At 46.9% G+C, this 27067-nt stretch overlaps 1 protein-coding gene across 6 annotated transcripts in view; it reads right to left on the minus strand.

Annotated features, from left to right (window-relative positions):
• Dys (Dystrophin) overlaps positions 1-27067 on the minus strand; it is a 517227-nt gene that overhangs the window by 288484 nt on the left and 201676 nt on the right. For all 6 annotated transcript variants that reach the window (XM_084587908.1, XM_084587892.1, XM_084587901.1 and 3 more), the window contains one exon: positions 18930-19114. In XM_084587908.1, the coding sequence (XP_084444034.1) occupies positions 18930-19114 (185 nt within the window). The remainder of the gene's footprint in view (positions 1-18929; positions 19115-27067) is intronic.

Below are 27067 nucleotides of genomic sequence, written 5' to 3' on the forward strand. Positions count from 1 at the left end.
GTGTAGCCAAGCCTCAGAGATCTGCGTCTCACACCTGTTCTGGCACAACAAAGTTAGCTTGCACTAATTAATTTCTAATTTTAATTTAATTTAATTAATTTTGAACCTTTTTAGCTCTATAAAAGCCCCGTTCCCGGTAATACTTGTTTGCCCTAATGTTCCCTTTATCCGCATCTTCGACACGGCGGAGCGAAAGAAAAAAAATGCGATAAGCGAGCTATTCCTCACAGCGCATCTAAGAATCACATGTTCTCTAACCGTCCGCTCAGCATGTAGTTTGGGACCCATTTTAAACGGCAATCAAAGCATCCGTGCAACGAAACTTAATGGCTGACAGGAGCGCATCCACACCTGGAACGGCGCCAACTGACGCCCGTTGATGTAATTCCGAACATTACTCTACAGTCCGCGAATACCAGCCTGACTGAATCATTGTTTACCCACCGGCTCCTCTTAGTCAGAAAATGTCCCACGGGGCGAGCATATCTTCCGGGCGTGGTTTTTAGCGATGCCTCAAGGGGTTGTGAAAACAGGCTTGGTCATCCCCACACGGTGGCGAAAGCTCAACGGATCCCTGCACAGAGACGGGCTCGCTAAAAGGGCTTTAGGGATTCCCCACTCTGAGTCTGGACACAAAGGTAGCGGCAGTTTACGCACGGAGCAGAGAACGGACTACTTGGCGACGATGTGATTTTCGCTGTGTTTCTGATCATCACCGTCCGAGTTCCGGAGCCACTCCCCTTTTCCCTGCTTATCTTCACAAGCGAGAAGTTTAGCATGATTAAAAAAAAAAAAGAACAGTAAAGGACTTTACCCCTCCAAGGGAGTTAGTTGCCTCACAAATCTTCCCACGCCTGAGCAGTGCTCAATTAACAGAAGCTTCTGCACGCTACATGTATTTGCCATGTCCATTTCTTTTTTCCTTAATATCATCAATGCAATTTTAGGAAATGTAACCCTCAATTCGCGTCCCCCCCCCCTCTCTGATTCACGCTACTTTTCTTGTGCTAGCGCTACACTGCTCCCCCCCCCCCCCTTTTTTTTTAAATGTATTTACAATTGTGATTACCACGACTAGTACCCTTTCGTTTGCCACCAAGTTCCGATCCCATAAGCGATAGCTAGTAGATCATTTATATATTAGCCAAATGAGGCATAACACAGGAGCCAGCTTTCCGATGACATTCGTTCAGGCTTGCTTTTGGTGACTGTACACCAACAATCAGAACTTACCACTGAAAACAGGGTAGCTTGTTAAGTCAGTTGGCGCGTGGTTAGGAAAAGGCCCTCGTGCAGTCGACATGTCTCTTTTCCGCTTTTTTTTTTCCTAACCGACCTATGATAGCCTCACTCCGACATACTTGAACATGTTTGAGCTTCATACATCGCCTTTCCACCCATGTTCATGTCGCACAGCATCCTCCCGTTACGTTTCTTCCTATCCGTCCACATCGAACGCCAAGCCAACGTTGCAACTTGGAAGAACTGTCACCTACAACCGATCGAAGATGCGTAGAAAATTTCGTCCTCGTCTAGAAATGTCTCGCACCACTGTAGGAGATAGGAGAGATTTTTTTTTTTTATTTCATCGTTGATGATGTGCAAAAAAACGACCAAAAGACAGCGTAGTATAACTTATTGAATAAAGAGAAAATACGAATAAAAATCTTCATTTTTCATTTCTCTGCACTATAAAAGAGTGTGTGGGTACTGTCACAAGACAGACGCACAATGTTTTTTTTCTCCCTGGTTCTACTCGTTCAAAGGAACCTTTAATAATGTGCAGACCTAATGAATTTCAATATAGCATGTCCGAGTGTAAGCGCTTAACTTCCATTTGTAATCCATTCAATCCAATACGTCGCATGCCAACAGACTTGTTGCTGTCAGCCTGAAAAAACGGCTACAAAAGCGCGCGCTGAGCCGAGATGGATCTGGACTCACCTAGCTAGAATGTCGCATAAAAGGCGCATAGTACGAGCAGATGTAAAAAAAAAAAGCAAAAACAAATGCGAACTGCAAACCGAGCACACTTTTTTGGGCAAGACAAATTCGATTTCATGTTTATTTTTATGCCTTCTTCTCAGTAAGCGTATAAAAAACGCATTGTGGCAATCTTCTGCCGCTTCCCTACTTCATACGTTCGATCCCTTTGACAGCACGATTTAGTTAGGAAGGAATAAAGCTCGTCCCGTATCTACGAGATGCGGTGATTATTTTGTGAGAGCTCTGGGTGCCCGTTTACACTTCACGCTTTGATATTTATGAGCCCGAGTCGTGTCACACAATATCACAAAATGCCACGCAAGCGGGTTTATCGCGCTTGTGAAATACTTTCACGTTCGCTTCCGCGCACGATACTAATACAAATAAAATGGGTGCCTACTTCAGCTGAATAAACACATCGATTCAGGGTTTTTTTTTTTTCTTTTTTTTTACAGGTGCCACTCATCTTGCTGAAATGAAATTCGCCAGTTCAGAATGTTTCTGTTTCTTCACCTCTTCCTTCCCACTGCCACGCCGCCCCATTCGCCTGACAGTAAGCACGTGCACAGTGGGTTAGAATATGGAAGTTGAGTGGGTTGACGTGGACTATAAATATAAACACTCTAGAAGAGGGACGCAATACAAGCGTGCTGTTCAGTCCTTCTTCTAGTGATACGTGAGTCGCCATTCCGCTTGTCGACTCTTCCCGCGCGGTTTCCACCACGTGATATTGCGCTGCCAAACAAAATCCGCTGCTTGAATGAAGTTACTTCTTAAACGACCCTTTTCTCTTCGAAACACGCCCAAATCTTCTTAGTATGTTTCACACTCGCTACTAACGCGGTAAAAATGTGACGTGATTAGACGTCCCTCAATTCAACCAAAATGAAATGGCGGAAATTTCGCAACTAGATAGAACAACTATTCTAGTTTGTGACGATAAGAACAACGGGCAGATCAAGAAAAAAAAAAGAAAAAAGAACAGGACAATTCAGAGCACATCAAGCTGAACATCGGTAAAAAAAAAAAAAAAAGAAGAAAAAAAAACTGATGCCTGAGCTTTATCGTTACATATTTTGTGCACAAGACTGATTCTCTCTGTAGTTCTTTCCTTCATGCTATGTGACGACGATCCTTTCGTGTATTTCCCGCGTCATGCCTCTACTTCATCCGGGTGCTCCATCCGAAACAAAACCAGTTTCGAGTCAACAGGGGCGTCAATGCGACACGTTCTCTTCAGCGTGTCGTCATTTCTTGGCTGCTTACAATCCCGTGTTTTTCTTGACTTTCTTTTTTCTCCTATTTAGCGACCCACGATACCAAGGTGAGGCACACAAGCCGTAGATTACTTTTTTTCCTTTAAAGAATCAATTTTGAATTTACTTGATCCCAACTGCAAAAAAAGAAAGTGCTGCGAGAGGCAATCGCATATAAAACTTTTTTTTTTTTTTAGCCTCCAATACACAAGCCCAGCTATGCGCACAAGTCAGAAAAGTTAAGGATGACGTCGAACGATCCGTGGACAGCGGACCTTGCTGACAACAGTATGACTCGGGCCGTTCTGCACTGCACGGAAAATCAAACGCGGACGGGGAGGTCAATGACCTCAGGGTGTAATCCGCCAGCGACGCGCGCGCGAGCGCCGCGTCACCACAGCACGTAGATTGAGCGCACGTTTTCACGGTCACTTCTCTTCCTCAAATTCACCGTTGCAAATGCTGGGCTTTATCCACTTAGGCCATTAAATGGGTTTCAGAGACACTATGGGCACTATAGAAAAGACACTGAAATGCCTCGCGCACCGCGTACCAATCTCCTAAACCAAGCTATGTAAGCAAAGAATGGTAACTGAATTTTTCATTCGTTTCCAAGTTTTTAACAACGCACCGACCGGTAATGGAGTGAACCCGAAATTTACCTTCGCTGTATCGCTAGTAAGTTATGAAGGTTGAGCCCTGTTCTTTCTCTTATACACTATTAAGGTTATAAAACAAAGTGAGAGAGACAGACAGCACTTGTTTTGTCGCTATATGCACGGGATGATTGCTCTGTTCGATGTCAGTCATTAGTAAAACCATCTCAAGGCCGGCGCTCGTCTGTCAATAAAAACGCCACCGCTCCGACAATCAACCTTTCTAGCATTAAAAAAATAATTTGACGTTAAATCATCCTTATTATCAGCTGAGTTTCACATTTCTCGAGGGCAAACTCCTTTAAGGGTAAGTTGCAATTACACCCACGCACACTACTTGTTATTACCGAATATCCTGGAAGTATTTCCTCGATCATAGTCATTTCTAAACAAGATAACACATGCCGCCACCAGAAAAAAAGGGATGATAGAATGTTTCGTTTGATAGATGTCAGGAGACGACGCACTATAGTGCAGACAGCGAGAACCGGGGTTTTAAGGAAACTTTCCCCGACTTACACACAGGACAGTTAGGACCCGCCTCCAGAACCGAGCTCAAGCTGTTGTCTACCCGAGGCTACTGCTGTATTTTATAAAGCGAACAAATACATAAACAAAAACATGACATTACACCTACGAAACGCTGTGTGCAAGTGCTAAGGAAATACATTCCCAATCGTTTCTCACTAAATTCGTCTACCGCGCCTTAACCTATGTGTCACGCAAAAACCGCAAAACCCATTTTAATAAAGCGAAAGGAAACAAATATGGTACGGAAGCTTCGCCAAGATACTTACGTCCAAACAACGTCCGCACCGAGGCAGCAGAAAAGAGCTTCGGTTCGAGGGGACGCAGCCAGCAGCCGGCCTCCGAAGCTCAGCTCCGAAGCGGTGGCGGCGAAGTCGCGCGTCGTGACAGGCACGTCCACGCTTTCCGGTTTACACCGCGCGCAGTGTGGGCACAGGCAGCACAGAACGAGAGCGGGCGCCGCTAAGACGAGCAAGGAGTCTATCTTTTTCCGCCGCCTTCCTCCCCTCCGACGCAGAGGCGCGCACACACACGGGGCACCAACGATCTCGCAAGCCGGAGAAAATCGCAATTGACGACGACGACAGGGTTTGGAGAAAGTTCGCGCAAAACTTAGAAAGGAAGGACGCTCGAGCCTTCCGAGCAGTACGCGCACCCGCCGACGAGTGCTGGTGCGGGACGATGTGAACACCAAGCACAAAGCGGACGATCCTTTCAGCAAGTCGCGTACGCACCGAGACGATACTGAGGACGATCTGGGCAGCACGATGAATCGGAAATGACGCACAGCTCACACACACAGCTACCACACAAGAAGTACCCACGCGCGATTAAGCGGTACTAGTCTCCCAGAGCAGGTTTTCGATTGCTGGTCTCGCTTCCGGAACGGCAAATGAAAGCCTAGAAACCCACCAGCAGAGACCTCTCTCTCCCTCTCTCTTGTTTCTTGTTTTTGTACTCTTTCGATTAAAAAGCACTATGATTTGCGACGTGTCGCGGTTCGACGTCTCCAACCGGCGCTCGATGCACGCACGGGTCCTCACAGCAGTGCCACATCACACGACGTCGCAGGGCGCGCCGGTGGAATCTCGACGGGGTACACGCCCACCCTCTGTTCTATCTAATCAGAACTGGCCAAAGTAAACAAACGCGAGAAAAAAGTGCGCAGGCAGTCAGAGCTGAACTCGAGGTTTCGGGCGCACACTAGAGGAGAGGGAACAACCACCACGCACCATTCGCGCACCGCGAACACAGCAGAAGAGAAGGCACACGCAACACGGTTACACGGGTGTGAGCACGCCGAAGAGGCAACGAACAGCGACGACCAAAACAGCGCCGTTCCAAACCACCGGCTTTGTTCAAGAAGGAGCAAAGGTTCGGCTTCTCCTGCCGCCTGCGCGCGAGCGGCGAACGCTCGGCCTGCAGAAATACACGACGGCTGGGGAAGGCGTCCGCAGTAGTAGAGAGATCAGGCGTGGTTAAAGAAGAGCACTTTTATCACGGTGCCCCGAATCGGGAGCGTCTTCTCCTGTGCGATGATGATGCTGCTGCCGACGCCACCGGCGTGCCGCAGAGCCGGCCGAGAAGAGGAACGCGGCGGCGTAAAGTTTGAGGACGAGGCGCGCGTGGCCTCGCTAGCGCGCGCGCTCCACGACGACCGCTGGCATAGTGGCGGGGGCGGCCGTCGCCGAAGAGCCCCCGACGCCGCCGCTGCCGGCCGCCATGGCGCGGACCGGCGCTCGTTGCCATGGAGACGCTTCTTCCGCCGACCGCCGCGACGACTCGAGCGCCTCTCCTTTTCCGATAAGCCACCGCGCGCAGTCAGAGCGCCCGCCGCCAACACCGCCGAGAACACAGCCGCGCGCGCCAGGCGAACGACGCGCCAGGAGGCGTCGGCAGGCGACCCTCTTGTATCCCAGATTACGGCAGGAAAGGCACTATAAATACGAGAGCATGTCGCCTGGACAAGTCCATTTTGCTACCTTCGACATTCCATCAGTCTCCGGAGCTCTAGAGAAGCGCAGCAGAAACAGTGCACAATTTAACGCAAGATATGTGGATGCTGCGGCGTTGCACAGAGAAATCAGGAAAGAAAGGCGAACACAAGCGTCCGATTCGCTACCTTGGGCCTCATAGCCTCGATTGCTGTGGAGCAACCTCAGCGCACAGCATGTGCAGATAAAGACGTCTTGGTGCCCTTCTTCCGATCACAGCGGGAGGAACAAAAAAGAGGTGTCGCACACCGAAGAGAGAGAAAAGGGTATATAGAACTCGCGGGCACCTTATGTATGGCGTCTGAGGCGAAATATCGTCACGTGTCATCAGAAGTTTCAGACCAAGCATTCGCAGTACATCATCCGAAGTCAAGTGAGTCCCACACCATAGGGAGTCTGAGGCGAAATATCGTCACGTGTCATCAGAAGTTTCAGACCAAGCATTCGCAGTACATCATCCGAAGTCAAGTGAGTCCGAAAAGAGGAAATCGGATGGCGCGATGTCGCCGGAAGCCAGAGTAATGACGCGACGCCGAGTGGAAAGAGGAGATTTCAACCTTGGGATGGGGAGGAAAGGAGGCGTGCACTCACTCACTCACTCACTCACTCACTCACTACGCGCCTGTATATACGCATCCCATTGGTCTGTAGCTAAAGTTGCGTGACCCATAATGAATATGAACAAACTGGTATGTATACCGACTCTTCAGAACAATGCAGGGCTTTGCGCACAACTGCGGCATATGTGCACTACCCGACGATACGTCGTGACACCCCGCACATTTCACCAACGGCCCGCCACGATATCAGAGAGAGAAAAACTTAATCAGCAGTCATTTAGCGTGTGCCTCTATTATCTAACGCATAATATTTATCAAGTAATCGTTAGCTACCACGGCGTGTGAAAAAATACCAAATATAGACACTTATCCCCGCATTAAACAAGGGATCTAAGGGTCAAGGGCTCGACTGACATCTCATCCTCCCAATTCGAAAGCGCTATCCGAGTTGGCAGCTCCTTCCATGTCACGTGGTCTCATGACGTCACACAACCCGCCGACCAATCAGTGCCCGGCCATGTCAACTGTCAACTAACGAGAGTAGAAGGACACACCACGAGAGCTTTGTTGGCAGCTCCTGCCACGTCACGTGGTCTCATGACGTCACACAACCCGTCGACCAATCAGTGCCCGGCCATGTCAACTGTCAACTAACAAGAGTAGAAGGACACACCACGAGCGCTTTGTTGGCAGCTCCTGCCACGTCACGTGGTCTCATGACGTCACACAACCCGCCGACCAATCAGTGCCCGGCCATGTCAACTGTCAACTACCAAGAGTAGGAGGACACACCACAAGCGCTCCTTGTTTCTTGCGCTGCCTTCAAAATGAACCATATTCAACTCGCCCAACTTTCAACCTTACTACTGTCACCTATCACCCACCAGAGACATATGCCACTGACCTTTCTAGAGAACGGGGCATTCAACGCTATCGCGTTAAAGGCTTCTCTTGACCACGGGCCGATGCACCCTAGCGCCGAGCCGACGATTCGCGCTGCCTCTATGGGTTATTTATCGGCAATATGTGTGTCCCCTCCCGGTTGAATACGGCAGCGCGCCTCCAGCTTCTCAGGACTCATCCGCCACGCAGCTCTTCGACTGCCACTGGGGGGGGGATAAGAAGGCAAACAGTACAAATACAAGAAAGCGAGCGGTGACCGCTGGTTCCTTTTACGACGCCGAAGGGAGTAGGAGAGGAGTCTGTCTAGCGTAAGCGGTACAGAGGGCGACGGTATTCAGTATACAGCAGGCCACTTGGAGCTTGATCTTTTTATCAGGGGTGGCACTCCTGCTCGAGTACTCTTGCGACATTCACGAATGAGCTACATGGCGTACGTGCTTTTTGGATGTCCCTTTTTCGCTACACGAGTTCACGGCGGCGGCGCGGCAGCAGCAATGGCAACAGACCGTCAGGGCTGCGCGAGACGACAGGCCCGTTTTCCGTCCGCGAAGAGTGAACCTTTCTTCGCGGCTTTACTCGATACGACGAGTGCGTCTTCCAGCCGAACCTAATCTTTTATCGCCGACCCCGCTGTAGTCGCGAGCACCTACCGCCTCTTAAGCAAGCGAGCTCCGAGCAGACAGTACTTACAGGACCGGCCGATGCAATCCGCACGCTTTTAGGGTTGCACAAGAATACTACACGGCGTGGCGTACGACAAAGACGATCAGCACGATCACTTCGCGACACGAGCGGAATGGGCGACAATAGAACGAACGGACTTTTTTCGTCTGGCGAACTGCACCCGTCAAGGTACACTTACAATACCCGGCTTTCATCACTGAGAGAGCCCCTGTGGCATTTTTATTTTTATTTTTATCCTTATTCACCTTTATTTCGTCCTCAGCGGAACAATGGGTGACCGGAGATCAAGCTGGTTTGCACGAAGCACCCCGAGCTGTCGCAGAAGCAGCAAGCGAAGCGCGCAATGCCAAATCATTCGACAAACTTGTTGTTCTGCGCTGCACCGTCTCGAGAAAAAATATTTCTCGTTCTGAATCTCTTCCTATTTTTCTTTAGGATAGAGCGAAAAGTTAAGTTACTACAGCTAAGAGCAGGCCAGCTTCTTTTCTAGTTTCAGTTCTATTAATACTTTTTTTATTATTTAAGAAAGACCTATAAGCAACCTCTACTACCTACACAGATACCTGTGCAACTTGAAAGGCAGTTTCCGGACTCCATCGACAAATGAAAACTGCCCGCAAAAAGGCATTCAAAACACTGACCAACCTAAATATACCAAAACCAAAAGTAATGCTGGAAAATCGTCAGTCATTTCGCAAACAGCAGAAAGCTCGGGACACCGAAGCAATAAAAAATATATTCCTGCATTCGACAACGACGTATTCAGTGTCATTATCGGTACATCTTTGGCAATAAAAAATATATTCTTGCATTCGACAACGACATATTCAGTACCATTATCGGTACATCGTTAGCAACGAGCGAACCAATCGGGGTGAGAAAGGTAGCCTGCGTAAGTAAGGAATATCATCATCGACGTACCCAAAAATTGATCAGCACACGCAGCTGGTTACGGTTAACTTGATTGCTCAAAGCCGCCCGGTAGAAAATCACGTATGCTGTGACCAGACGAGAGCCAGGAGACGGCACGTGGCTCAACAAGCCAGACTACGTGCGGCCAATTTTCCCGCAAAGCGTGCGCGCAGGAATAGAATCCTTATAGGTTAAAGGCAACGACATCTCCAGCGAAACTGACCGGAAAGAAGAAAAACAAAGCCCACTCTCGCCGACTAAAGACTAATAAACTACCATTTTTATTTTCTTATCTTTCGTCGAAACAGAAAAAACAAATACAAAGAAAAGCCGCCGCGAGTCTATATTCTGTCATCGCTGGTGTCGTCGAAGAGTCGCGTGTTTTCTTTTGTCACATAACTTATTTGCATGGACGAACACGAAAAGAAGAGGGAGGCAACGTTTCCGGAAAGGGGGGGGGGGGGGGGGGGGTCAAAGGAGCTCGCGTTGACAAACGCGGTTCATCCATCATTACCATTCCGGCGAGGTCGAAAGCCGGCAGCTGAGATGGCAAAGTCGGGAAGAGACTAAAAAGCAGTTGGGAAGAAGCACCGCCATGAAAATATCTGACCTCAGCACTCCCTCAGCGAATACGGCTCCATGACGCGGCACTTCAAACCTTCTCCGCCTACGGGCCTGAGTTTCCGAAATAAAGACCTCTCTCTCCCTCTCTCACTCCGCCAAAAGAGCCTTGTTAATTTTGTCCTGGATATGAGGCAGATAGAAACGAAACGCTTCCGGTATGAGAATGAGGTATACAGGGTTAATGCTAAACGCAAACAACCTTTCAGAATTAAGCTAGCCATCGGTTTATAAGAAAAAAAATATATATATGTTCAATTTGCTTCAATGTCCCAACAAAAAGAGTAGCAATATTGCAAGTAATAAACAGATGTATTATAGAAATAAAGATCAAAGCAGAAACTATCCGTTATTTCATGGCACTAGCAAACTCCGAGGACAAGAAACAGTACTCATATGTCTATCGACTGTGGCGGTTATGATTTTACCGACTGTTTATACGAAACCACGTAAAAGGGTGAACACTGAAAATGCTTTCGACTGTACAATGTTGGCCTTCTACTTCCTGTGTGAGGGATGCGAAATGACCATTGCGCAAACGTGGGACTTCCCACTGAAAAATTGAAAATTTCAATACACTGAAATCTTGAGCGAGTTGTATGCAGAGTCGAGACACAATAACCACGAAATGTTCCATGACAAAAGAGGGACCGATTTTTTTTTTTTTTTTTCGTAGGCCGCACGCATGTATATGCTCAGGAGTTTGAGCAAGAGCGAAGTCTGCGCTTCGGTTGGCGACAAGCTGTGTTCCAAGCTCTCCCAGTTCCAAGCCGCACACACTCCGAAATATTGCTGAAAAAAAAAATTGTTTTTCCCACAGCGCCTTTGCCGACACCGAGGGTGTCAACGTACTCTCCTATCGTGTGCACTGAACAGGGACAAATGAAGGAAGATCCGCGTAACTCATTTCTCAGTCACAACGCTTGTAATACCCTTCTTCAAAGCATTGCAAGCATTACACTCTCAGCGCAATCGCTTCACTAAATTGCACGTCCAAGCGAACGGGCCACACGCTTTCACGCGCTTGGGACCAGGACAGCGGAAAAGGGGAGGAGGCGGAAATGAATGTAGGAAAAAAGAAAAAAAAAAAACCTTATTACCTCCGGCAAACGGCTTCTGTTTGCGCAGGCCACAGCTGGCCGCCGACGCAGCCGCCACCGTCGCTCGCGCCAGACGTGGCAAGAGACGGCCGTACGAGAAAGCCCCGAATGGGTCGTTCGTCAGGCGCGTCTTTTCGACGCCGCCGCAGCTCGCGGCGGAGCGGAGGAGCAGAACGCCGTTCGCGACGCCGAGCTAGCTTTATTTCCGAGCTCGTTTCGGCCGACACGCTCTTTTACGATACCGCGGTACAGCTCGCGCGCCAGCGCGAGGCGAGACCGAGAGAGCCAAGCCGGGCCGAATTGAAGGCGCAGACGAAAAGAAAAGGCAAACGACGGCAGATTGGGCACTCCTCGCTTTTTCCGTTTATTTTTTATTTTTTTTTTTTTTTTTTTCAAACTCCAACGAGCCCAACACGACGCCTCAAACGCCGAGCCCGGGAGAAAAACGAAGAGGAATCGAATGAAACAGACGAATTAAAAAGAGAAAACGTAGACACAGAACGAGCGGAGAGAAGGGTAGAGAGTTCAAACACGCGCTCACTCAGCCCTTCCTTTTTCTTTCTTCCTTTCTATTACCGCTCTCGGGCCTTTGAATTGGGCTCCAGAATGCGGCAGCCGTTGTCGTTCGCCTCCGCGTTGTACATCTTGACGCAAAGGGGGCGGAAAGAGGAGAACAGCGAGCGAGGGAGATTCTGTTCCCGGCCATTTCGCTCTGTCGACACTGCCGGAACGATCCCGTCACGGGCGTCGAAGGCGACCGATTCTTTTCCCTGCTTCTGTTCTTTTACTTGCCTCTTCCACTCGCCGCTCTTCTGGAACTCCCTCCTTGCCGCTCTTCTGGAACTCCCTCCTTCGCTCTCCAACTAGGCTGCCTGTCCTCCCTTGCACCCTCTGCTAACCCGCATGTCTTGTATCCGCGAGAGAGAAACCTCTGCCACGCGCGTCGCGCCCAGCGTGATCCTCAATGCGCTGGGACCATCGAGAAGTACAGTTCGATATAAGCAATAATTCAATATACCAGGGTCCGATATATTCAAGGCCGACTGCAGATGGGGAATCCACCTCCTGCACCACTCATGCAACGCAGGAGAGGGTAAATTTAAGGTAACCATATATGAATACATTATCCCCTAGTAGTAAAATAATTTCCGAATCAAGAAAATGCTAAGGGTGAGAAGCGAATTGGCAAGAATACGTAACAGAGTAAGAAAAATAGCCGAGAGTATTGCTAAAGAAGGGAGAAGTGGATAAGAGAACTGCTGTCCTTACTCCTTTTTTCAACGAGAGGACACGGTGAACCTCCTAGCGCTTATGAGCAATTACAGGAGCAAAACCATCTCCGCTCAGTTTTCGGTAAGATTCGTGCTTAACACCCTGGCATTGCACTTCGATACGACTTTAGAGGTCTGAATAGGCTTACACAATGATCCTCTCTGTCACACTTCATCGAGTTATAACAAAAATAACTGAAGATTTCAGTTTCACCCTGCCGAAAACAAAATTCAGTGCCTCGATGCAGACAAGCATTAAAAGTATACCTATGTTAAAATAATTTCGAGGCTCGAAAAAAAAATAGTTTTAGTACACTATTTAAGTAATACACTCGCTAGAGACAGAGTGCGTGTGGATCACAAAAATGGCGCCCGAAGCGGCAAGGTTCGCAGAGAAATGAAGGTACGAGCCAGTTCTTCCCAACTTTCTGAGTTCGGAGTATTGCAAGCGGAAGCGGTGGGTCTCTCACAACCGGGATGGAGACGCGTGCATACGACGAACGCGCGCAAGGCGCCACAGCATATATATACACTGCAGGCCTCCAAAAGTCGATGACACTCAGCGTTATTCACGGCATCGCAGCGAACGAAGGACCAAACATACAGAATGTCAAAACGCAAACCGAAAGCGCCCTCGAGATCCTCGCGCTACGCAACGTTCATGAATATGCGCATCCGCCGCGCGAGATTTTCTCAAAGAATGCCCACGGACCGTGAAATGTCCGCCCACCATGGCTACCGCCGCCGACGTACAGGAAGGAAACGCATGGACCTCATCGCAACTCGGAAAAGAAAGAAAGAAAGTTTCTCACGGAAAGGGAAGATTCTATGGAAGAAAAGAATCAATAAAGGATTCTTTTAACTCACAAAGCGAGCGCTGCTCGCGAAGGGAAAAAAAAAAAAATATCAACCTCAACAACGAAGAGAGCAAGCAGGGATCATCAGCCCGTTCGAACGCGGCTATTCGAAACATTCTCGCACACAGGGCATGAAACGCAACTCGAATCCGGTGCACCCACAATGGGACAGGAAAGGAGCTGCGCGTGCAATCAGGATCCACTGCGTCTATCTCTCTCTCTCTCTCATGTGTGTGCGTTAGATAGATAAAGAAAGCAGCAAAACTTCGCGCCTATGACCGGCCTGTAGCAGGTGGCTTTAGCATAAATTCGCGAGAAAAAGTTGTAGCCATCGGACAGAAAGAAATGAAAATTTCAAAGGAATGAGATTGAGAAAAAAAAAGAGGGGGGGGGGGGGGGGGGGGGTATAAGAAAGCAGACAGGGCGAACCGATTTCTCCCTGTGCGGGCCCTTAACTTTCCGGACCCTGCATATTTCATCAGCACTGCGGTTGAGTGTGGCAGCTCCGTCTTACGTAAGCCGTATATATACGCGGCCAGCTTCTCAAGTTTCTCAATCGCTTCTCACGAGCAGTTCTCATCGCGCCTGTCTTTGTATTTGTCTTCTCTCGCGTTTATGCGGTGTTTCTTCCCCGTGCGCCGCCGCCACGGTTTTGGTTCGCGCCTGCGTTACGTATTCGCTGCCTCGTTACTGCGGCTGAGGGGTATAGAGAAGATAGCCGCGAATGAGCCCGGACTCGAAGAGAGGGGAGGGGCTCAGAGAGTCGTCAGGCCGAAGAAAACCCGAAAACCTCCTAGGCGCGAACAGACTCCGCAGAGAAGCGGCTTATAGAAGTGCACGGAGTAACGCAACCCGCCGAGAGAAGATAAAGAAACCTATCTATGCCGCCGAGGCTTCAAAAATGGATGATGTTGGGAGAAAAGGAAATAATGGTAGACGACGCCGTGTAGAGCGCCGGCAGGGCGGCAGGTGCAGTCCCGCTATTTCAATGACCTGCTTCTATTTGCCGCGGTTCCTCGCAAAGCACGCGATAGAGGATGAAATTCGGGGCGAAACTGACGCGAAGAAAAGAATCTCACGCGCATTCGAGTCTGTCAGCAGCCGCTCGAGGAACGACTAGCCGTAATAGAAACTTTTCTTGTCTCATCTGCAAACTCAGTACACTACTGAATACTAGTTTCTTCGCTTTCTGTTTTTCGTGTGATCGAAGGGGTCTTGCGTGCACCCACAAAGGGCGCGAATAAGCTCAAAGTTACATCTTCCCTCTTAATTACATCAAAATTACATCTTAGTTACATCTTATATCTTACTTGCACACACAACCACTAAACGCGTCGCTATAACACACATCACCTAACAAAGGGCACATCACAAAGGCGTCGCTTAATTGCACACAGCCTCGCGACAACGTTCGTCCCAAACAAGAGAAGCCCACAACGAATCGTCCATTCACTGCAGCCAAGCGAAGAAACCGCTAAGGGCGGAAGTGACGTCAGCCCCCATGGCGACGACCCATGGCAAGAAGCCAGAGAACATGCGGTCCCCAGCAGCGACGGGACAGAGGGAAAGCGAGGCACAGGCGAGCGCGCAAGCGAGAGTTGGGAACCGGCAGGCAGGGGGGAAGGGGGGGGGGGGGGGGAAGAACCATAAACCAAAATGGCGCTTCGGGCTTTTACGGTGGTGCAATGAACAAATGGGGCGCGGAAACCGGCTTCTTCCGGGTCCGAAACACGCCGCCGCCAAGCAATCTCGCGGCCCACCAACGACTCATTTCCGGCCCCGCCGTTCGCGCTGCAACCCCAAAATCGCACGCCAGCACGTCCCCTTCCCCCACCCCTTCCTCTTCCAACCGTCTCCCAGTTGTCACGTTACCACGTCCCACCAGCCGCCTTCGTTTCCACGAGTCGGTATACGGCCAGCGGCTCGTTAGCAGGTCTCGTCTTTCTTTGCTTCTTCTTCAAACGTTCGCCCCCCTGTGTTTTCCAGCTAAGATCTTTATACAAGGGATGGCGGCAGCTTGCGGGTACAAAGACCACAAAACGAAGCATGTGCACCGACAAGGTGTGCAAGGATAATTGCTTAAGTTTTCACTCCATATTAACATACTCAAACGACACATGAAAATGTAAAGGGGTCAATGGCCTTTGAAACCGAGGAAAGCATAGGGGAATAGCTAGTGTTACCAGGACTTTGTTCATTCGGTGGAGTGCAGTTAAAAAGAAGAAAATATGCTGCCGGTGGAGCGCAAGCCTACATCCTCAACATGTGGCATAGCGCCAACAAGTCCCTCCTCTCCCTTATACCTCTCTACTAGTGGTCAAAGCCATGGTCCGCATCAGGGCTGCCCTTAATGCTCAAACAATTACAAACACGAGCAGAGTAAAAATAGCCGTGACATGCGCTCCTTGCTGTACTTGAATAAATGCATTCAAGCCTCAGAACAGTTGTTCCACCCTTTGACTGGTTCTGTACAGCCCACCAAGTGTAATAATGAATTAGAAAACAACGACAAATAAAACATACATAAATACCTCGGAGGTGCGAGACGGAGCGATTAGACCTTAATGCGTACGGATAACGCTCGTGAGCAAACCACAATGAAAACCAGGAAGGACTTCGGTTGTAATAAAGCAAGTGGTTGTAATAAAGACACTTGATACAATACTATGTCTGCCCCATTTGCGATTACGTTCACGTGCGCTAAATATGCATCCAGCGTTTCAGCATGCAGCAAAGTTCTCTTTAGCGGCCGTTAAAATTTGCTTGCTTTCAACAAAAATAAAAATGAAATCACAACTTAAGGCCGAAAATTAACAGCAGAAGAGGCAAACCATGTCACCTCCGCCAAAGCCTGTAAAGCGTGCTTTGCCTGCACAACACTATCAAGCAGGTGAAGCCAACCCTAGAGCGCTCAAGGGAAAGCATATGGCTCAGTGACGCTAGCTAGCACGGACAAGGGGAGAAGCGCGGGCACAATCGTTTCTATCACATCGATTATGTCGCCCGACCAATCAACGAAACAAGCCCCATAAGCGTCAACGTAACTGTGCACACGCACGTAACATGTACTATCAGTAACATTAACATGTACTATCAGTAACATTAACATGTACTATCAGTAACATTATTATCAGTAACATGTTACTGATAATAATCGACGTCAGGGGTTTACCCAGGAACTGAAATCGGGGATAGGTGTCTAAACTGCTGGGGTGATGGCATGGGAGATGCGGTAATTAGCTTTGATAGTCACCAGTATAAAAAACAAAATTCGTCAGATACACTTAAGACTGTTTACGTGCGAGAATGCGAAAACATTATACTTCCGGACAACTTTCCGTGGCTATGCAGCCTAAGCTACACAGTCGAAACGCATTAGCTCACTGCGCAGCAGAATATAGTCCCTTCAGAAATTTTGCAGATCGCGCTCTGAAATATGATACCATTACGGAAATATTCCCTTTATTATTACATCAAGGTTGTACAAAAATGCAAGCCAGTACAGCATTAGTGTAGTACATTTTAAAATCAGCATGCTACGCCGTGCAAATGCGATGGCTGCGCCGTCTGTCACGAATCCTGCGAAGCGTACGTCGGGTACTTCTGCTACGTCAACCACAGGTTTCCGTAATTTCGCAATACGCTTATTTCGATAGCATACGTAGCGTGAAATATTCATTACCTGCGAATTTGCGTTCAATTAAGCCTTCAGTGGCGTAGACATGCCATTCCTGCGTCATTGGTGCCTCGAAAACTATTATTTCAAGTAAAGGTGGAACTGAAACCAAAACTGTAACCGACACCATATATGCCAGAACTACTCAGTGTAGTAACACTGTGACGAGAACTCTGCCTCAGTAGCTTTGGTTGCATATTTAGCCACAAAAAGTTGTCCAGTAGTATAGTTACTTTACACTATTACTTTTTAAAGTGCTGAGTCATGCTATGTTGCCTGATGACTATGAGCCATGACTATAACTGATCCATGACTATGCATTATGTTTGTGCAAAGCCTGCACCTTACTTTAAAGTACTGAGTTATCCTACGCTGCATAATGACTATGAGTAATGACCATGCATAATGGCAGTACAGACTACACCTTAGAGCAATGCTACTTTGCAAAGTGCTCAGTCATTCTACATTGCATAACTAAATGTCACAGCTATCTGATGTCATAATGGTTACATTTACTCATCATTCATGACTGTACATGACCTCTTTCATATGTTGTGGCACCGTACACCAGCATGGTGACATCATCCAAGTTTCGTGTCATGGACACTGCTGCTGGCAACCTTTGTGCTAATGATGCATATAATGCCTTTGGCATGAAATAAAGGGTGCCTTCAGAAAAACAAGTAGGGGTGTACACCCTACAAGGAGGGTGCGTAGAGAGATCACTGATCAATGCAACAGCGACCACATGTGGCTGTCACAAAGGCCAATGATAACATACAAAATTCAGGTGTCTATCTCGCAGAAAGCTGCCACAAATGCCCAGCCAAATCGCAGCAATGTAATTACAGGCATTTATCAAAGCAAGAAAGCATAATTAAAATGCATTCCGTTTATGTTTTTTGTTTTCAATTATCTCATTGCAGTGAAAGCTGTTCAGTGAACTTATGTATTTTGTTTGGTACTTCTGAGCTATCTGAAGCTATATTACATAGGATTTGCATTCGAAAAATGCCATTAACACTCACGCTTTTAATCTTTATCAGCACACAGTAACTAAAGAAAGACAACAGCATAACTTCTAGATAAATCTAAGGAAAGATGAACACTATCCTGCTGGTGTTCATCCTTAATCGTCTCAAAGTTAATCTATTCGTCCATTTTTCGTAGCCATGAATCACCACTAGCACAATCAGCCATGCTCGGAATGTTTTTTGCAGTAGCTGCCAAGAGCATTTCCTACCACTCGAAATAAGGAGCCGATATTCTTAATAGCGGAGCCTGCAGTAACTAGAGCCTCCTTGCCTATCTAGCTTGGATTCCTACTACAAGCAGTCACAAAATTATTGGGTTCTAACCTTTCTGGCATATTCTGTAGTTCATTGCAGCTAGTCAGCAAAATTTATAACTTAAGGACGGCTGCTAGTCAAGGTCAAAATTCGTGAGATAATAAACTATTTTAGTAAGTGTAGTTCATAACTATGCGACACTTAAGAAAATATCAGCTTGCTAAGTCCATCCACTCATATATTGCACACTGATGGGCACGCCTGCAAAGCAGGTAGTACTAGTTACAATGTACATGGCAAGAAAAGCAGCCCTGTCCATGTCATTAGTTTGACGGCACATCACAAGCATCTGATGATTCTGTCTTTTTTTCCTCCACAAAACACGCAGAACATAACACACATAGGAACAAACCAAATGCAAACGATAAAAAGACAACAAATTCTGCTCACAAAAGAAATACTAAACAGCAAGAAACAAAAAAAGCCTGCTAAACGGGGCTGAGCTGCGTCCAAAGTATACAAAACAAGAAACGTGCTGAAAACATAAAGCAGAAACGTGCAACCACCAACATGCACAGCAAGAAAATCATCATGCCATCATGCAAATAAAAGCGCTAAAAACAACACTCTACTGACCTTTAGGTAGTCGATGGCTGCGTTGACGGACTCTTCATCACCGTAGTCTACCTTAAGGGACTCCAGTTCATTTTCCCGGTTCTTGAGCCACTTTTCCAGCTCACCTGCAAGGTCATTCCACTGCTTCGTGTAGCCCGTCAGTGGCATTATGTTCGGTGACGAGGGATGGCTGACACTCTCAAAATCTGCAATGCACAAAAAGGCACACAAAAAGCACACAATGTGGTGGGGCACAATACTAAACGGGGCTTGGCTCACCATTCCAACCAAGTGAAAGCTCGTTAATTCGAACCCCATTAATTTGGAAAATCGGATAATCCGACAGGCACGCAAGGTCCCTAAAATTATACATAGGAGTCTATGGGGCGAAACTCTCGTTAATTGAAACAAATTTTGCTGTGCGTCAGTTAATCGACCTCACTCTGCAGCCCGCCAAGTCGGCGCACACGAGAGCAAAAAGAAAAAAAGAAAGAAAAAAAAAAAAAAACACTGCAACAAGCGGTGTTACTGTACGGCTGGTAGGCCATCGTATGGTCATCGTCATCAGCAGCGCGAAAAAGGGCGAGGGAAGCGAGGTTAGCGGCGGCCGAAGAAGCCGGCGTCTTTCTTTGTGCTTTGTTGTATTGCAGCAGTCGTGTTGGTGTCATCCGCTTAACCCTATCGACAGCAAGTCTCGTTTTGGCGAGTGTAGTTTCCATGTGTTGCTGCTACGATCGCAGTTACTTAACCGTAAGGCAAAGTCTTTTTTCGTAATTGCATGCTGCGTGTTTACTGTGCTGCTTTCAAATGGGTAGCACAGACTGCCTGCGCACCTCGCCTTTGTGTCCTCTGCAAAGCAACTTGCTGAATATGTGTCGATCGATTATGGTGTTGCCGTTGTCGGTCAGCAGACCGAGGATGAAATAATTGAAGAAGTGACAGGCGCTGACGACGATTCGTCGGAACATGGCGATTGTGAGCAGTTGCCCCAAATGACGAAACGCACGGTGAAAGAAGCTACAAAAGTCTGTCCGTGCTGGAGGACTTATGTGAACAAGTCCCTGACGGTGCGTGTGTTGTGGAGCACCTGGCAGCTGTTAGAGCTACTATCGTAGTCGCTCAAATTCGCCCAAAAAAGCAGATGACGATAACAAATTTCTTTGCCAAATAAAGGTATGTCCTGTTGCGGCAAACATTGTTTTTTGTTGTTCATTCGATATTTCGACATTCGGATAATTCGACAATTTTTCGCGGTCCCATCAGTGTCGAATTAATGAGCTTTCACTGCATTAAAATATGTTAGAATGGCTCAGTGCCAAGTGATTAGGCACTATGGTCGCACCTAGTCATGTGACCAGCTGAAACCTAAGCTTGTAAATGGGACATGGCTTGCAGTAATTCAAGTTCCAGAAAAGGCTAGTTAAGATTAACAAACTTTTATACGCAAATTGAACACCGAGGGCTTTGAGAGATGCCATAGTGGAAGGCTTCGCATTTCTCTTTTGACCACCGGGGATTCTCTAAGGCAACTCAAAATTTTTGTATACAAAAATTTTACCATTGCCAAGACCAAGGCTGAAAACTAGTGCTCAGAAATATGAGTGTTAAGAGCCCCTGAGCTTCCATAGCAGATAACACAGTCGAACTTTGCTACGGTAAGCAGGTAAAAGATTGTTAAAAAGTGTGATACAGCCAAATTTTGTAATACTATATAAGCGTCGATTGATAATTGCATGCAACCACATGGAATTTTAGTAAAGACGGCAACTCGAGTAACCCATACTGGAAAGCAAGGAGATATTCCTTCCAAAGTTTCACCATCATTTTCAAAGCTCTCGTAAAGGCTCCGAGGCCGCAAGAAACAGAGCTCTGAAAGTTACTTAAATTGGCTTCCGCCACCCTGCTCATAACTTCCTGTATAAGGTGGCAGCAGGCTGAATGCTAGCTAGGATCCTTTCAGTTTCGCGCCAAAACAGTAACCTCACACTAAAGCTACAGGCACTTTCTTCCCCTCCTTCCAAGCCGCCATGAGTTGAGCTGCCACACAGCAGGATGATTACAACTAGGCTACAAACGTCCATGCTGTTGCTTCAGGGGCTCTATCAATGGGTGCAAGAACCCTGAATGCTTACCAATAGCCATGCTAGATAAAGGCACAGACACAAGGAAGCATTTCCTTGATGCTGCGTTAGTGTCTCGTCTACTGTCATTGTCCCTTGACACCCCACTCATATGAGGATGCAACCACACAAATAACGGTCTGTTCCTTGCTCCATGCAGACTGTTCAATCGCCTCTAAAAGAGGAGCTGAGCTGGTACAGAAATATTGAGATTTCTTTCTTTCTTTCTTCCTTAGTTGGTGCTAGTCCCCTTGTATATGACAAACCCAACTAGAGGGACAACCACTGAAGTTGTTCACATTCAAATCAGGTCTCGAAAGTTTCTAAAAGATAATTTACTTTGCAATAGTAACACTAGAAATAGAGAGAGCATACTACAGTAGTAATAAATGCTATGCAGTCATTTCAAAACTCTGGGAGCAAGGTGAGAGAGAGCTGCCATGGCAATTGCACTGAGAAAGGAACCAAAAAATTTTGATTTTATTCGTCCACCCTGTGCATGGTATCGACTCACTGGCGTATAGATTTTGCATATCATTTCAGCCTTAGAATGACGTGCATTATTTTTAATGGGCACCGAGAAAAGAATCCACTGACAATAATACATGGCAAAATAATACTTGATGCTGTTATCATTTCCACAGTAGAGTACTTAGCTTTTAAAATACAGCAAGACCTCATTAATTCAACTTCAAGACACTGGAAAAAAATGTTCTTTATGACGTTCAAATTGCCCAAAAGTTCGAATTATCAAATGAGCCTGAAAACACTTAGAGGAGTATAGACACCAAATTTTAGTGGCATTTTTCTTCTTGTTAATGATGTGTAAGACACTCCTGTATGTCGATCCATACACAGTTTTCGCCTACAGCTGCTAAATACTTTATAATTGAATTCCTTAGAATGACGTGCATTATTTTTAATGGGCACCGAGAAAAGAATCCACTGACAATAATACATGGCAAAATAATACTTGATGCTGTTATCATTTCCACAGTAGAGAACTAGCTTTTAAAATACAGCAAGACCTCATTAATTCAACTTCAAGACACTGGAAAAAAGCGTTCTTTATGACGTTCAAATTGCCCAAAAGTTCGAATTATGAAATGAGCCTGAAAACACTTAAAGGAGTATAGACACCAAATTTTAGTGGCATTTTTCTTCTTGTTAATGATGTGTAAGACACTCCTGTATGTCGATCCGTACACAGTTTTCGCCTACGGCTGCTAAATACTTTATAATTGAATTTTCTTTTTTCGCCAGATTCGGTTTCAGTAGCCCAGGGATTGCTGTGAGGTTGCAATCAAGTCTTTGCATACGGCATGAAAAGCAGCAATATAAACGCTGATTCTTCACTTGTAGTGATTCATGTTCATGAGGTAGGCTGGCTTTATCATCGTAGTGAAATCAAACGACACATCCCTCACGTGACCAAGATTTGACTTTGACGTCACAGCCATCGCTCGGCTGTTGAAACCAAAACAGATGAGAAAATAAATTTGATTATAAATTATTCAGCAGTCATAGGTGGATATGATGTGATGATCCGTGTACATGACGTCTTAGGAATCATTACAAAATATAAAACATGAACCCAAAAATTAGATGTCTATAGTCCTTCAACATCTGTTTTCTTCAAGGCAAATGTATTTGGTGAAAGATGGGGCAACAGTTGCCCGACCTCAAGATGAGAATAGCGCGGCAACGAGAGTTTCCATGTTTTCACTAATGTTTCATTCAGCTGTCAGGAGCATAGAAGCAGAGCTGCTTCAAAATCATAAGACCTTCCTTCATCTTTCACAATACAATGCAGTCCAGCTATGCCAATGCCCCTATCATAAATAGCAACATCATACATTAGGGGATTCCAACACACAAACAAGGAACAAAATGACAGCTTTAGAACACTGAAGGAATGAAACACGTGGACAAAAGAAAAGAAAATGGCTTCAGCAGCATCGAGAGAGTGAGGGAAAGAGATGGTTGGGGGAGAGACAGAGAGCAAACACTAGCGGCTCGCCAATCGGAGTCCAAAGGGGTAGGCCCGAAGCGCAGAAAATTGAAGCCGAAGCTGTACGACTGGACTATTCTTGAAGGTGGGGCCATTTGTTTGTCCTCAAGCCTGCCGTCATACACACGTCAGAAATACATAAGTGACTCTGCAGCACGGAGTTCCCATTTTGAGTTGGGCTACCTCAAAAATCTTGCCAAATCGGCCATACCTGAATGTGGCCTCCTGTCAGGAGCCCTTTCGAATCAAACCTCATGGAATTACATCAGCAATGGCCACAACCATGATGGCAGTTTCAATTATCCAAATTTCCAAATTACAGGCATCAAATTAATGAGCTCTTACTTTGTGCAATCTGTGAAACGTTTGCATTTTCGACAACTGTTCCTTCCTACTTTGCAGCCATGGAAATTAAGTACACGCTCAACTGCCAAACCTAATGCATAGACTGTTGGTGCTTTCATCAAAAAAAAAGTAATAATAATAAATTAGAATCCTAGCATGTCTTCCCTCTTTGCCAACCAAACAGCAAGTATGCAAAAAAAAAAATTCGTGCTTTGTTTCAAATTTGCATTTTCTTTCTTTCTTTATCAAATACTGCAAACCTTGCTTAGGTCCAAGCAGGGTGGGTTACATGGCAACAAAACAATAATAACGAAGGTAATAAACACCAAAATGTGGCCAAAGGCAGTAAAGAATCATTTCAGTCGGTTACAGTGCGAGGAAAAAACGAAAACTTGAATAAATCTGTTGGTGCGAAATACGGCATCAGTGAGTTAGGATGATCGTGGCGCATATGCCATAATGATAAAAGCGATAGATATGGTGAAGGGTTAACAGTTAGATCTCGATTCCAAAGCGAGGAAAGAAATTGCAAGTGTAAATTTTTTCTTCGTTGTTCAAGACGTTGAATACCATTAACCTGCATTATTTCAGAGGGTGAGTCATACGGAGAAAATTTAAAGTAAATAAACCTCACAGCTTTTCTTTGTACCTTTTCTAGACAGGTGATATTGTGATTAGTAAACAGGTTCCAAACAGCGCATACATATTCAGGTTTCGGTCTAATTAGTGAGTGGAAAGCAAGTAGTTTTACGCTCGAGGGAAAATTTTTAAGCTTATGTCTTAAAAAGTATAGTTTACATAATGCGGAAGAGCAGATATTATCTATATTTAAATTCCATGATAAAGTATTAGTAAGCATGACACCCAAATACTTGTACAGTGAAACCTCGTTATAACGAACAGTTAAAAAATCGGAAAATAGTTCGCTCTATCCATAATCCGTAATATAAAATTTCGTAGAAGATCCATGCAAGAGCAGCAAAATTCAATCAGAGAAGGCACAGCAACTCGGAGGGTGCCTTCTTGGGTCACGTCCGTTTATTTACGCGCAAAGAACTGCGTTATCGCGGCCTGATTTTTTTATGTTGATCGCGTTCCGTATCACGCCCTGTTCCACAGTTTGCAAACGCTCAACAAGGGCAAACCCACTGCTCTCAATAGCACTGTAGTGGCGGCGCAGTAAATCCAATGCAGCAAGCGCTTCTTGTGAAGTCGGAATGTTCTCATCGCTTGCACGGTCAGCCTGAGCTTCGTCTGCGGGATGTTCAGAAACGTCCACAGCGATTTCAGCGTCCGTCAGTACAGCCGTGGTCGCCGCGATGTCGTCGCCGCCTACAAAGTCCTCTACAGTCATTGTTGCGGGCATGTCACCTCATGTCAGAAGCTCGCGGAGCTCTGCTTCTGCTTCGTCCCCATCGTCACTTGATGCGCGGGCCTCTGCTGGAACAAAAGCTGCGTGCCGAAAGCAGTTGGCAATCGTTGCGCCTTTCACGCTGTTCCATGCCGCTTTAATGCTCCCAGCAAGTCGATCATCAAGTCCTGCTTCATAAGAAGCTTCACGAGAAGAGTGTCAATCAGTCTCCTCTTGTAAACTGCCTTTATCTTGAGCTTGGTCTTTAACGTCAGTTCTGCTCTTTTTTTCACGTTCACCGCCATCACAGCACTACGCACACCCGCGCACCACACTCGACACGACGACCGACGCAGCCTCCACCGAACGCTACGACAGCCACGCCGCTGCTAACACTAAAACCAAAAGCGCGAATGGCACAAAAACCAAAAGAGCAAGTTGTTTCCTTCCTCCATTTAAAAAGGCAAAAAACAACACTCGATCGTGCCGCTGCCGCCGCTGCTAAAGCAGCGCTGTCGGCGATTGTGCGATGCAAACAATTTCTTATGGCCTCCGAGATCAACTCCGTGCGCACAAACAGGCGCGCGGGGGTAATCTCGGAGGCCATAGATTTCTTCGGCTGTCAACTCCCAATGTCGTCGTGGCATCTGTGGCGCTGTCAGCGCCTGCGAGGTAATCCTGAACGTTTGCTGCGCCGCATAATACAATGTAGTGCAACGAAGCCTGCCTCCTGCTATTAAAGTGAGGTAGTGCCTGGCGTCGTGAAGTTCGTAAACTCCGTTTTATGCCGAACCACGTTCGCTATGGGAAGTTAAAAATACACGTGTTTGACAAAAATATTTCGAAAGAGTTCGCTATATTCAATAATTCGTTATATGCGTGTTCGTTATATCGAGGTTTGACTACTTAGTCTCTCCCAACAAAGGTGAAGAACCTAGCCTGTAGAGGCAGATATAGAGCAATATTAGAAATCAGGAGTCCAACACTGAACAAAATGATGCTGTTACAGTGTTTCTCAATAAAAACATAAACTACAAGAAAAAAAAGTCTAAGAGAATACTGACACATTGTTACTGGCCCCCCAAGTGCTATGCAAGGTGCATCAAACCAAGGGTACAAGGCATTAAAGTTGACAGCTGATGCTACAATTGAAATTCGGCTCCAGTATTACCGTATTTACTCGCGTAATGAACCCACTCGCGTAATGAACCCACCCCCCACTTTTGTCGTCGAAAATTGAATTTTTTTTTTACGTCGCGTAAATAACGCGCACCCGCCCGCAGGGTCGGTGTTCAGCATGTTCGCGTTATCTCGGCTCAATTGGCCGGCGCTGTCGACTGTCGACGATCATAAAATTGTCTGATCGCGCAGTGATAAAATAAACATCATTTGAAGCCAACGATGCTGAACACCGGCGACGCGAACGCGGGTGACGCGGGCGTCGACTGCACGCTTTCGTTGATCGTTCATTGACCTTGCATGATTCGTTGGTGGATGCGCAAAGGGCTTTACTGGGGCGTCCTCTTTGAAATGGGGTGACGGCAGTTTCCACCACGCTCGGCTATTTTCTTTGTATTTCTCGAACCAATTTGTCAAACTTCTCTAGATTTTTTTTTTACAATGATGATGATGATGCAGGTTGCCGAGTGCCATCTATTAAATGCAAAGCAAACCTCTGCTTATAGCGCCATGCATGCGCGGCGGCGGCAGAACGAAGTAAAGACAACGCACTTGGACAGCGTCGGTCGCCATTTCGCCAGTCCTATTTTGTTGCTGTTTAAGTGCTTCGCTACGACCTTTGCATTATTTCGTGCGTGCTGTGCATTTTCTGCGCGTTGTGCGATGGGGCGTTGCGCTAGCTACACGGCCGGTTTTAAGCTCAAAGTCGTGGAGCATGCTTTGGAGCATGGCAATCGCGCGGCTGGACGGCATTTTAGTGTAGACCCCGTGCGTGTGCGCTACTGGAGGAATCAACAAGAGGAACTCAGAGCGACGAAGAAAGATCGCCGTGCCTTTCGCGGGCCGAAGCAGGGCAAGTTTCCTCGCGTCGAGGAAGAAGTTCTGAGCTATGTGAAGAGGCTCCGCAACGAAGGATGTGCCGTATCCCACGAGCTGATACAGAATCACGCGCGGGCCACTGCAAGAAGTCACGGCATTGCCGCGAGTGAATTTAAGGCGAGCAGTGGTTGGACGACTCGTTTCATGCGCCGGAACGGGTTGTGCCTCAGAAGGCGTACTACGTTATGCCAGCGGCTGCCGGCAGACTTTGGGGACAAAGTGCGTGATTTCCACCGCTTTGTCATTCGGATCCGTGAGGACAAAAAGTTCCTGC

The sequence above is a fragment of the Amblyomma maculatum genome, chromosome 1 (genome assembly GCF_055883805.1).
Source record: "Amblyomma maculatum isolate TAMU_Amacu chromosome 1, ASM5588380v1, whole genome shotgun sequence".
Taxonomy (NCBI): domain Eukaryota; kingdom Metazoa; phylum Arthropoda; class Arachnida; order Ixodida; family Ixodidae; genus Amblyomma; species Amblyomma maculatum.